Raw genomic sequence first — 13022 nt, 5'->3', positions numbered from 1 at the left:
TTCGCGAGTGTATATTCTATTCTATTCTATTCTATTCTCTATGAGTCTATTCTATTTACTATTAATTATATATTTATTTATTTATTTAAGAGGTTTTTTTAAGAGGTACCTATACCTCATTTATACTGCTAGAATGAGACTGAAAAGTCCCTCTACCCCCGCAGCCTGCCTAATCATACCCGCGTCGAAATAAAAAACACATCTAATAGGCTTAAGAAAAAAAGATGATTGTTTCACCGTCGTTTTTATTTTGTAACAGTGAAAGAACTGCTACATTAGACCCATGTGGTCTGTGTTGTAGCATGCCCATCCCGTAGTATGTCCCTTTGTCCCTCATCAGATGGGCTATAAGAGACACAATAGGTACTTCCCATTTAGGTGCAGGATCAACGCGAGAACACCAGAGAGTAACCCGTTGAAATATTTACAATCGAAAAACGAGTGCAAATTTTTGTCGACGGTGGGATTCGAACCCGGGACTTTTTGCATGGCAAGCAAGCTTGTTACCACTAGGCTTTATAAAATATACGAACGAAAGATCCGTGGTCATTGCCCTAACTTTGGTTTGAAGTACGACACGAAGTACACGAACAAAGATGATCAATTTGAGATAGTAATTTTCGTAAATCCCCACAACGGTGATCTATTCCTCTACGATAAGATTAGTGCTCAACTATATGATACAAAGATTATATTTGCAATCGAAAAACGAGTGCAAATTTTTGTCGACGGTGGGATTCGAACCCGGGAATTTTTGCATGGCAAGCAAGCTTGTTACCACTAGGCTTTATAAAATATTCATCGTGTTTCCTGAAAAGTTTGCAAAATCTCTGTTGGGCTATGTTGTTTCATAATTCATAAACCATGATAGTAAGTCACCTTAGAACTCTGCCAAAGGTCACTCCAAGGCAAGATATGAATTCAACCCTAAATTTGAACCTTGATCATTAACACTTTGGGAAGAGTGCAAATTTTTGTCGACGGTGGGATTCGAACCCGGGACTTTTTGCATGGCAAGCAAGCTTGTTACCACTAGGCTTTATAAAATATTATGGAGCAGGCAACCAATGTGAAATTCCATGTGACAGGAATCATTTCGGACACAAGTGCTCCAAGTTGTGCTCCAAGTCTTCAAAAGAATGCAAAGGGCACCTTAGAACTCTGCCAAAGGTCACTCCAAGGCAAGATATGAATTCAACCCTAAATTTGAACTTTGATCATTAACACTTTGGGAAGTTGTGGCCTTTTGGTACGCAGTGGTCTATTCTATTCTATTATCGGACTGGTTGCTCCTCTCCCGAGAGAGTATGCCACCTTAGAACTCTGCCAAAGGTCACTCCAAGGCAAGATATGAATTCAACCCTAAATTTGAACTTTGATCATTAACACTTTGGGAAGTCGTGGCCTTTTGGTACGCAGTGGTCTATTCTATTCTATTAGGTATGGGACTGGTTGCTCCTCTCCCGAGAGAGTATGGGCAGTGGTCTATTCTATTCTATTATGGGACTGGTTGCTCCTCTCCCGAGAGAGTATGCAATTAACACTGCGACCTCTGTAGATCTATTCTATTGTGACCAGTATTTTTTCCCCTGCCCGAGCTGCTATTCCCCGGCCTTGATGGAATCTAGAAATACCCTCATTGGTATATATCAACCTCTTCAGTTTCTCTAAAATTCACCTGCAGCACCTCTAAAAAGTCCGCACACTCAGGAAAAGATGAGAAAAGCTGTCAGTCGATATACTATCCCACTAAGAGGATACCAATTGGTGCCATCTAGGCCAGAGAGGGGTTTTATAGGTCTGCTATCCTAGGGCCTTGATGGAACCTAGAAGTACCCTCATTGGTATATAGCAACCTCTTCAGTTTCTCCAAAATTCACCTGTAGCACCTCTAAAGAGTCCGCACACTCAGAAAAAGATGAGAAAAGCTGTGAGTCCATATACTATCCCATTAAGAGGATACCAATAATCTGGAACCTAATGCTAAATACGAACTATTCGTCACTGCAGACAAAAATGAAAATGGGAATAAAAATACATTAACATTCATCACTAGAGGCAAAGTACCAAACACTTCACCAGCTCTGGTAACACAGAAAGTCAAAGTTACAAATGAAAGCGCCAAAATCTACTGGACAAATGTCTCTTCATCTTGTCAACACATGAATGGGATTTTCAACAAGTACAACGTGGAACTGTACGACACTCACAATGGCTAGCTCAGGGCCCCCGAATCGTAGGGGACTTCTGTCACTTCTGAGACGGACGGACCGTAGTCTCATTCAGGTACCCTCAAGAGCCATGCTAGCTCAGGGCCCCCGAATCGTAGGGGACTTCTGTCACTTCTGAGACGGACGGACCGTAGTCTCATTCAGGTACCCTCAAGAGCCACTGTTACTGTCTGTGGCTTGACAGGGCTGATTTTTTCTCAGTTTTACGTCTCCAGCGGCGCGAGACGAGTACGCAGTGGTACGCAGAAGCAAAAATCAAATCAAATAAAATTTCAAATTCTTTGTGGTAAAGCGGAGCTTTTTCACAATTTTTGTGGATATCACAACATTACTAAGTGCCTCCTTTTGACAGGGCTGATTTTTTCTGTTTTACGTCCTCCAGCGGCGCGAGACGAGTACGCAGTGGTACGCAGAAGCAAAAATCAAATCAAATCAAATTTCAAATTCTTTGTGGTAAAGCGGAGCTTTTTCACAGTTTTTGTGGATATCACAACATTACTTAGTGCCTCCTTTCTGGCTGGGGGACCTCCTTTCTGGCTGGGGGACGTTAAACAAGGAGTAGACCAGCTTAGTCTCGCTGGGGGACTATAAACAGGGAGTATACCAGCCTGAATATGCCTTGCTCGTAAAATTTGTAGCCAAAACCAAATGTCAGCCCAAAGCGATCACCCTAGTTAGGGCTGATTGAGAGGCTGACGAAAAACGCCGACCCCGTCTGCACACAGGAAAAGGTGAAAAAAAAAAGAAGAAGAAGACTAAGTGCCTCCTTTCATTCCCATATTTCAATAATTTTTTTACACTGGTATTGTGGTTATTAGAATAAACACAGAGGTAATTGAAAGAAGAATCAAGTTTTTTTAAAAAAAAAAAAAAATGTTTTTTAATATAAAAAACTCGTAGGCTATAATGTGAGTTTAAACTTTTACTTTTGGAATCACGGTTAAGAGTTCAATTATAGAATAGAATATACCTTGTTTATCCTGCCAGAATAGGACTGAAAAGTCCCTTTACTCCCGCAGTCTAAGCAAGGTCTTATGTATTTCATAGGTATAGTTTACATATTATGTGAATATAAAACCTTGTGAAATGTTTTTAATTTCTAAGCAAGGTCTTATGTATTTCATAGGTATAGTTTACATATTATGTGAATATAAAACCTTGTGAAATGTTTTTAATTAAAAAAAAAAATCGTAGGCCATAATGTAAAATGTAAACTTTTACTTTTGGAATGACGTTAATTCTTGGTTGCAAAAACCCCCTAATAATGGGTTAAGTTGCATTAAAAAAAGTTCATTTACAAGTCAAAGTCTTAAAACATCATCTACTCCTTTTTTTTTTCTTTTTTCCTCTTTTCTTTTTTATTATATGGAACGCTACCATTTAATATGTATTTAAATAATTCAATATGTAAGAAATGTAATGATGCAAAATTTAATAAACAAATGATTCTTGCAAAGCTCTAGTGTACGACCTGGCTGTCAGATATTTGTTAATTTGAACAACTACAATTCTGTAGACATTTCTAGTGCAAAAACCCCCTAATAATGGGTTAAGTTGCATTAAAAAAAGTTCATTTACAAGTCAAAGTCTTAAAACATCATCTACTCCTTTTTTCTTCTTTTCTTTTTTATTATATGGAACGCTACCATTTAATATGTATTTAAATAATTCAATATGTAAGAAATGTAATAATGCAAAATTTAATAAACAAATGATTCTTGCAAAGCTGTAGTGTACGACCTGGCTGTCAGATATTTGTTAATTTGAACAACTACAATTCTGTAGACATTTCTAACAATCAGAGGTTTGTTAAAAACTTGACCATAGTCTGGAACTTCATAGTCTTCCTCTTCCGCAGCACCAATGTACACAGAACAGTTGTCATCATGAGCAGCACACACTTGTGTCACCCACCAGTTGTTACTGTTCAGAATGTGATTCATATCATCCCTGAAACCAAGCACCTCGGATGTAACATGGGTATCTTGGTTCAATTCTTGGACGATAATTAGAACATCACTCGCTAGCTCGGAATAAGTCGCGGATGACTCGGCACCTTTGTCTTCTGCTGGCCACGTAACCTCAACCTCGTTCAGATAAACTCGAGGCATGTTCTTAATGGGAATGCAGGGCGGTGGAGTTGTAAAGATACGACTTGCTTCCGGCCCTAGCCGTTTTGTGAATGGTCTGATGGTGATTTTATACGAAGAGTGGAGTTGTAAAGATACGACTTGCTTCCGGCCCTAGCCGTTTTGTGAATGGTCTGATGGTGATTTTATACGAAGAAGCATTGTAGAATTCACACACTTTACGAAATTCCCGAGACCTGGTCGAACCAGAAACGGATCAGAGTTTGGCTTAGCGACAACTTTGCTGTCCGCATAGGTAACATTTGGGAGGGCAGAGACATCAACATGGTCGCTACGAATGTGACAAAAACATGTGAGAAATCCAAACTCAATATAATGTACGACATATTGAAACGCCCAACCACGGTTGAAAATGGCACAACCTGTTTGAATGGAGGATTACAGGAGGACAGCTCCCCGTGTTTTGGCACTAAAATCTGACCATCGAAAATTTGACCCGATTACATTACTTTCCTTCCTATAGGATAAGGAAAGTAAAAAGCAAAGGTAGCTTCCATCTGTAAACTTTTTTCAAATGGTTGAATCACTGTGCAATGTGGGAGGAAGCACTGTGCAATGTACCTTCCTTCCTCTTTTAAAGATTTTCTACCGTTGCACCTTTGATAAGTTTGGCAACGTAGCCTACTTTTTTGATGACTCATTCCACTCACAACCATCTGGATCGACGATAATTGTGAATTTTGAATTTCTTCTTTCGAAAAAAAATACCGCGCTTGACAGATTTCCAAAAAATTCCCAGTTACAGAGGTTCGCAGAAACAGCTCTCATACCGAGTCGCAAGTAAAAAGTTTATTTCCACTGACTTACCTATAGAGGCTAGAATTTCCCATTTAACCATGTTTTAAAGTAGCCCACTTTTTTGATGACTCATTCCACTCACAACCATCTGGATCGACGATAATTGTGAATTTTGAATTTCTTCTTTCGAAAAAAATACCGCGCTTGATAGATTTCCAAAAAATTCCCAGTTACAGAGGTTCGCAGAAACAGCTCTCATACCGAGTCGCTAGTAAAAAGTTTATTCCCACTGACTTATAGAGGCTAGAATTTCCCATTTAACCATGTTTAAAAAAAAAAAAAATAATAATAATAAAGGGCAAAGATTTTTTTCGCACTTATCCAGGTTTCACACTTAGACGGGTCCCACTTAGACAGGTTCGACTGTAATTCTAAGTAAATGCTAGATGCCTAAATATATACACAATATATTTTATATAGGTACAATAATATCTAATTAAATTGTAGGTATATACCTACTAATAATACCAAATATTTCATAACATCATAACAAACAAACATACATGACATCAAAGGTAGGTAAATAAATTAAATAAAATGAATGAAAAATGTTCAACAGTAAAGAAAACCAGTTTCTAATAGGTTTTTTTACAGGGTCTCCCGCGAACGACTGTACAACGCTTGAGGTTTGATGGCAGGCTTGAAGTGTGTACAAGCCAAAAACAGTCACAGGCTTGCGCAAACCGGCATGCGCAAGCCAGTTTGTACAAATGGCTTGAGCGTGTAAACACTGTAAACCCACCTTGAGAAGAGTTCAGTAGGCCAGTTCCAAAAGGGGACAATTCTTTTAAGCGGTGCCAAAACTGGACATCTCGTGACATCAAAGGTAGGTAAATAAATTAAATAAAATGAATGAAAAATGTTCAACAGTAAAGAAAACCAGTTTCTAATAGGGTTTTTTTTTACAGGGTGTCCCGCGAACGACTGTACAACGCTTGAGGTTTGATGGCAGGCTTGAAGTTTGTGCAAGCCAAAAACAGTCACAGGCTTGCGCAAACCGGCATGCGCAAGCCAGTTTGTACAAATGGCTTGAGCGTGTAAACACTGTAAACCCATCTTGAGAAGAGTTCAGTAGGCCAGTTTCAAAAAGGGGACAATTCTTTTTAGCGGTGCCAAAACTGGACATCTCAGAACTTTGAGATGAATATAACTAATTAATGTCAACTTTGTTAGAAATGCCATATAAACCAACAGATTCCCTTAGATTTTACCTTTTTTTAAGACAAAAATCATTAAAATCGGCTGCTTGTTAAAAAAATAAAAAAAAACGAGTTTTTCGTGTTTTCCCTTAAAAAAAGTTCACTTTTTTAACGTCCACTTTTGGCACTGGACAACTCAGTTGGAAAAACAACTGGGTTTTCCAAATGTCAAACATAAATGGTAAGGGGGAGTGCTCCATTCGTCCAAACACAGAGGATTTTTTTTGGTTGGTAGGTTGGGAGTGTCCCAAATGTCAAACATAAATGGTAAGGGGGAGTGCTCCATTCGTCCAAACACAGAGGATTTTTTTTGGTTGGTAGGTTGGGAGTGTCCCGAAAGATGTCTTACTCGCTAGATTGTTTGTTGTCTGTAACAGGGGAGAGCACAAACAGGACTTTAATCGACTGATAGATTCTGACGAGACTTTGTGAAGATTCATCTTGAAAAGAAGAACACAAGTATAAACTCTTCACAGTTGGAAGAGTAACTGTGAAGAGTACATGTCGCGAACAGCGCGAGTTTAGATACAAGTTAGGTGTTTTTAGCAAGTGTTTTATAATTAGAAAGAGTTAATTAAGAATAATTTAATTAGACAGCTGATGTTTATGTTAACAAAGATTATAAATAAAGATTTCAGTACAATCAAACATACCTTCGTTGAAGATACCATTGGAGACAGTTTTACATATAAAGTTGAAAACACAGGAGACTTGGTTACAATATTTTCTCCCTGGTTTGATGAGAACCATAACACAACACTTGTTATATTCTGTGAGAGAATACCAGGGTACAGGTTGATTGTCTATCTTGATGAAGAAAGCACAGACAATAGTATAGAGCTCCAAACTCAAGAGATAGATGTTATAGCTAAACCCAATCAACTAGAGAGAGTACTGATGAGAGTGGATGTTGAAATTCCCGAGACCTGGTCGAACCAGAAACGGATCAGAGTTTGGCTTAGCGACAACTTTGCTGTCCGCATAGGTAACATTTGGGAGGTGAGAGACATCAACATGGTCGTTACGAATGTGACAAAAACATGTGAGAAATCCAAACTCAATATAATGTACGATATATTGAAACGCCCAACCACGGTTGAAAATGGCACAACCTGTTTGAATGGAGGATTACTGGATGATAGCTCCTAATCCAAACTCAATATAATGTACGATATATTGAAACGCCCAACCACGGTTGAAAATGGCACAACCTGTTTGAATGGAGGATTACTGGAGGATAGCTCCTTGTGTAGGTGTCCGCCTGGGTTTACAGGCAACCAATGTGAAATTCCATGTGACAGGAATCATTTCGGACACAAGTGCTCCAAGTTGTGCTCCAAGTCTTCAAAAGAATGCAAGGGCATGCTGTTCTGTTCAACGTACTACGGCTGCTCCTGTGGTGCGGGGTATCAAGGAGAGAACTGTCTGCAACACTGTGAGGAGGGATTCTACGGAGCAGACTGTAAACAAGAATGTGGAAAATGCGAGTATGGTGAAAGGTGTGATCAATACACGGGGTTCTGTCCAGGTAAATGTAGCACACCCTATCTAGTAAAACCTTATTGCAGACAATCCCACTCCTATGTTAAAGAAGCCCCTGAAGTTTTGGACTCGAGTTTCAATGCTGTGAATCTTCGCATCAACTTGACGGCAAGCAATATTGAAAAGTCATCTGACAATACAATGTTTTACATGGTCCAATATCGTGACCACATGGATACAACATGGAATGATAGTTCTTATCAAGAATTCAACCTTGCACCCAATAACATCTCAGTGGACGGGTTGAAACCAGGACGCGACGGCAAGCAATATTGAAAAGTCATCTGACAATACAATGTTTTACATGGTCCAATATCGTGACCACATGGATACAACATGGAATGATGGTTCTTATCAAGAATTCAACCTTGCACCCAATAACATCTCAGTGGACGGGTTGAAACCAGGACGGCCAACGAGGAAAGGAGTAGATTTTCCATCAGCAGATTTTGTTTGTAAACTAGAGTGAGTTAGCAGAAAGTCCTGGTAGTAGACGGACGAAAAGTTAGCAAAAGGTCCTGGTAGTAGACGAACGTAAGATAGTAGCTTTTCCCAAAAGATATTAGAAGTTTCATTTAGAAGATTTGAAGAAAGTAAACAGTTCAGTAATTAGAAATTTGTTAGCAGTCACAAGTTTATAAAAGAAGTTTAATTGAATAAAGTGCTCGTAAAGAAATTGATAGTTTCATTGAAGAAAACCACTGTGTCATCTTTTCATTTTTATGTTGTGTCAAATCTTAAAACGCTTCCACTGTCAATCAACATTCACGACAGTACAAGCTACTTGTGTTCTTTTCAGGACTTTAAATCACTTATTTCGAAGGAAAAATATCTATTGCTGTTACGTACAGGTGTCCCCCCCATTAATTCTTCCCTGCCACTTTGGCAAATAGTAACTTGCTTTAATCCTTAGCTTCGGTGATTGGAACCAGGACGGGTCTATTACTTGAGAGTTATCCTCGTGGATGAGACATTAGAAACACATGATCCAGACTTGACCAAATTAACCAAGGCGCAAACAAAATGTATTGTTTCTAAGAGAGATGATTATCTGAAAGTCACAGCTACTAGCAACACATCTGTAAGCTTGACATGGAATGAAGGCACGCCTTTGGGAGTGAACGAATGTCCAATCACAAGTTATATCTTGGAGATAGAGGAAACGGAGGACGGCAATGTAGAAACACAAAAGATATTGGATATCAAAGGGAATTCTTACCAAATTGAATCATTGACCCCTGGCCAAACGTACGCCATCAAATTAAAGATCATGACAACGTATGGAGAGAGTGAACCTGTTTCAAATATAAATGTGACAACGGATGATAGTATTGATTATTCAATAGGGATAGCTGGAGTAAGCATACAGAAAACTGACGCACAAGTCAAGATAAAATGGTTTGAAAGTCTGCTTTACAAAACATATTACATAAAGTACAAATTGATTAGACGACTCGCTTGTAACGAAGATGAGCGTGAGTCTCCACTGCGAGTAATCACAACAACTGATACGACTTGTACTTTATCATCTCTGGAACCTAATGCTAAATACGAACTATTCGTCACTGCAGACAAAAATGAAAATGGGAATAAAAATACATTAACATTCATCACTAGAAGCAAAGTACCAAACACTTCACCAGCTCTGGTAACACAGAAAGTCAAAGTTACAAATGAAAGCGCCAAAATCTATTGGACAAATGTCTCTTCATCTTGTCAACACATGAATGGGATTTTCAACAAGTACACCGTGGAACTGTACGACACTCACAATGAGAAGAATATATTCACATATGAAACCAAAGAGAATCGTCTGGAACTGACCGGACTACGTCCTCAAACACCATACATTGTCAAGGTGCGTTTCGTTAATCATGTGGGGTCGAACCCGAACAATTATATGGAATACAACTTTACCACCAAACCGACATCAGTGCTCCAAATCCAGGAGCTGACGGCGTATAAGACAAGTTCAGATGTGATTGGACTCCGATGGAAGATACCAGACCACCAAACCGACATCAGTGCTCCAAATCCAGGAGCTGACGGCGTATAAGACAAGTTCAGATGTGATTGGACTCCGATGGAAGATACCAGACACAAATGTGGTTCGTGTACTTCGTGTCGTACTTCAAACCAAAGTTAGGGCAATGACCACGGATCTTTCGTTCGTTACAAATGTAAGTTATTCCGTCATGTCCCATGTATATGCTTATCTTCCCTCCCTCGCTATTTTCAAATGTAATCTTTGAAGGCGAACTACCTTCTTTAAATTTAACATAAATAATATAATTATATCCGGGAGATTTCAATGCATATACACCATTTTCATCAAGAATGTATCCGTCTTCTGTTATTGTAAACTCGTCCTTGTATATCCCATTGTACGGGATCCAATTATCGAGGGATACATTCGAATGATATGGCAACTCGGAAAAGTCTGCCGTTCGATGTGCATAACTGGGCACAGACAGGGGGAAAATACTATCACCAATCCTAAGTTGCCATTCCGTCGTATCAAGTCCTGTGTACAGGGGTGGAATGGTACCCGCCAGTGTTAGGCTGGGATGTTTGACCAGAAATTTGGCCAGCCCTATGTCGGTGTCCCGCACCTGAGCCGCAGTGCACGTGTTGAGATATTTCACACCCTGGCCGTCAGCAGTTACCGTGTTGAATCTGTACACGTCGGTGACTTTATCGTGGCTGACCTCTGAAATCGAGCAAGAGCATAAAATCATACACAGGGCACTGTGTTAAGCTGTGTCCACACATGGTCGACTGCCGGCGATCGACTGGAAAGAAATGGTGTCTTTTGTACTTTTTTCACATCGATCGACGGCTGTCGACTATGTGTGGACACAGTCTTATTATAGCAACTCTGTAATTACCCTAGTTACACTATAATCGTATTTTATTATGCCCCTCTGTGCACACAGAGGCAGCACAGAGGTGATTTTTTTACTCTTTGGGTGTAATGGCACCACCACACTTGCTGCCACGGGTCACTTATGTATTCTCAATCGTTATCTGAAAGAGGGCCTCTGAGTGAAATTTGGCTATTTTGTGATGACAAAATTATAAAACTAAAGAGTTTGTCTCTCATGTAAGGGAGATGTTTTTAATACATGGGCTTCTGTGGGTAAACACTATGGAATATGCTTTGGCAGTCAGAGTGTTGAAGTTGAAAATTAATATCTCCTTGGCGAAAGTGCCACAGAGGCAAATGATAAAATACGGCTTATCCTAGAGTTGGATAATAGTGACAACACTGTTGGTGGATTTCACCAATGACTTAATGAGAGATTTCACTAATGGGAGAATTTTCAATCATTCTGAAAGGAGTTCTTAACCCTTAACTGGTGAGGTGGGGTCTGACAAACCCCACGAAAATTTGTTTTTGTCGTAGCGGCAATCCCGTAACACTGAGGCCTTGAGGTTCCCAGTACCTTCAAGTTAGTGTGTTCTTAGCCCTATGATGAAAAACTGTGAAAAAATTACGTAATTAGTGTCTGCCACTAATCTTCAAAGTTGATTTGGGGTCTATGAGACCCCACCTCACCTTAAGTGTGACAATTTTTGTACTTTCTGATTTTTCTTTTTCAGGCAAAAAATGAGTTCTAGGTAAGAAAATATTTAGCGTAAATGACCTAGAATGTAGTGTAAATGATCCAAACTTTAATTTTAGTGAAAATGAACCAAATCCCTACAGTATGGATTGCATGATAGATACCTACTTATTTGCTTAGAATGCTTAGATTGTGGTGAAAACGTCTGATATACCAACTTTACCATGTACGAGTATTACTATACTGAAAAAAAACGCCAAATTTAAACCCGCGCAGAATTTTTCGAGTAATACTTAGAGACAAATAGTTTTCAATTTTTCTTCGTGCGAAATTACAATTTTTTCAGAATTTTTCCTCGTTGACAATGTGAACACACTGATAAAATGTGTGGCAAAGAAAATTTTGTGACGAAAAATCTACTCCTGCTGCAATAGAGTCAACATCTATCTTGGTCTGAAGATGATGTCCTGAGTCCTGAGTGACATCGAAAGCTCATCAATTTAAAAACCCTTTTTAATCGTAATTTTCCTGACGAAAATATTAATTATTTTTAAATGAATTTAATTAAAAAAAAAAAATAGTTCCGTGCAGTGTGAACAGTCTGTCAGGTACTTACCCGTATTGCTGCAGGCCGATCTTGCTATCCAAAGGCCGAAAACGACCAAATAGAGGAACTAAGGGACTTTTCAGTCTCATTCTAGCAGTATAAATGAGGTATAGGTCTTAAAAAAACCTCTTAAATAAATAAATATATAATAATATGTAGTAATAATTAATAATACCTAATGAAATACCTATAAAGAATAATACATTTAATTTAATTTCATTTCATTTAAAACTGGATATGTATATATTTTTTAGTTTGAATTTTAATTCCAAACATTAATCTTATTTGCATAATAATATTGTACTTAACTCGGAGCTAACCTCATATAGGTTAAAAATCTAAACAATAAAGTTAAAATTCAGATGGAACATTGTCATGGTGGATTTCACCAATGACTTAACGAGAGATTTCACTAATGGGAGAAACTTAACGAGAGATTTCACTAATGGGAGAACTTAACGAGATATTTCACTAATGGAAGATTTTTAATCATCCAAAATCGAGTTTTTAATTAACCAAAAGGTAGTTTTTAATGATCCAAAAAGGACGAGTTTAAAAAAACTCCTGTTTAGATTACTAAAAGCTCCTTTTTGGATCATTAAAAATTCTCCCATTAGTAAAATCTCTCATTAGACAAATTGTCAGACCAAAACCAAATTTTCAAAAATCCCCCCGGACGCCGGACAAACATGTAAAAACCCGGACATGTCCGGGAAAATCCGGACGTCTGGAAACCCTAATTGGGTCTTCTTTAACTAAGAATGCATAAACGGGACACGGTTGATGGGTGGCAGCGGTATTGTAAACATTTTAGATAAATATCAATCAAAATGGTGTGGACAATTAATAAAATAATAATTGTGTACATATAAAGTACAACTTTCAAGGTATCCGCATCAGTTCGATTGATATTTGTAATTATGTATTTC

The 13022-nt window shown here is 38.6% G+C and overlaps 2 protein-coding genes and 2 long non-coding RNA genes across 5 annotated transcripts; 2 read left to right on the top strand and 2 right to left on the bottom strand.

Annotated features, from left to right (window-relative positions):
• The first annotated feature begins 533 nt into the window (after window positions 1-533).
• Window positions 534-11541, top strand: LOC103518199 (tyrosine-protein kinase receptor Tie-2-like). The gene is made up of 7 exons (XM_026830086.1): window positions 534-688; window positions 6997-7480; window positions 7580-8073; window positions 8228-8327; window positions 8853-9898; window positions 9990-10100; window positions 11524-11541. Exons 2-7 carry the CDS (start codon window positions 7276-7278, stop codon window positions 11539-11541), a joined length of 1974 nt encoding a protein of 657 aa, XP_026685887.1. The 5' UTR covers window positions 534-688; window positions 6997-7275.
• LOC113471148 lies at window positions 3108-3472 on the bottom strand. The gene is made up of 2 exons (XR_003393955.1): window positions 3389-3472; window positions 3108-3309 (listed from the first exon to the last, which is right to left on the bottom strand). It is a non-coding gene; the product is annotated as an uncharacterized LOC113471148 (long non-coding RNA).
• LOC113471149 lies at window positions 3191-3465 on the top strand. Its single transcript, XR_003393956.1, has 2 exons — window positions 3191-3260; window positions 3340-3465. It is a non-coding gene; the product is annotated as an uncharacterized LOC113471149 (long non-coding RNA).
• On the bottom strand, window positions 3836-4537 carry LOC113471147. Of its 2 annotated transcripts, none has more exons than XM_026830083.1 (2): window positions 4493-4537; window positions 3836-4416 (listed from the first exon to the last, which is right to left on the bottom strand). In XM_026830083.1, exon 2 carries the CDS (start codon window positions 4340-4342, stop codon window positions 3932-3934), a length of 411 nt encoding a protein of 136 aa, XP_026685884.1. In that variant the 5' UTR covers window positions 4343-4416; window positions 4493-4537; the 3' UTR covers window positions 3836-3931. The 2 variants fall into 2 exon arrangements, with proteins under 2 accessions (XP_026685884.1, XP_026685883.1); XM_026830082.1 differs by having other exon boundaries at window positions 3836-4429; window positions 4506-4537.
• Window positions 11542-13022: the final 1481 nt, after the last annotated feature.

This window comes from Diaphorina citri, unplaced genomic scaffold (genome assembly GCF_000475195.1).
Source record: "Diaphorina citri unplaced genomic scaffold, Diaci psyllid genome assembly version 1.1 scaffold2114, whole genome shotgun sequence".
NCBI lineage: Eukaryota > Metazoa > Arthropoda > Insecta > Hemiptera > Psyllidae > Diaphorina > Diaphorina citri.
The sequence above is the reverse complement of the archived record's forward strand: the minus strand, read 5'-3'. Positions and strand labels throughout refer to the sequence as shown.

Excerpts from the sequence above, each read along its gene's own strand:
- LOC103518199 (XM_026830086.1), top strand. The coding sequence starts at position 7,276 with ATGAGAGTGGATGTTGAAATTCCCGAGACCTGGTCGAACCAGAAACGG. Across the intron at positions 8,074-8,227 it reads ACAATACAATGTTTTACATG|GTCCAATATCGTGACCACAT; the intron begins GTCCAATATCGT and ends ATGTTTTACATG. Across the intron at positions 8,328-8,852 it reads AGTGGACGGGTTGAAACCAG|GACGGGTCTATTACTTGAGA; the intron begins GACGGCCAACGA and ends GATTGGAACCAG.
- LOC113471147 (XM_026830083.1), bottom strand. The coding sequence starts at position 4,342 with ATGCCTCGAGTTTATCTGAACGAGGTTGAGGTTACGTGGCCAGCAGAA.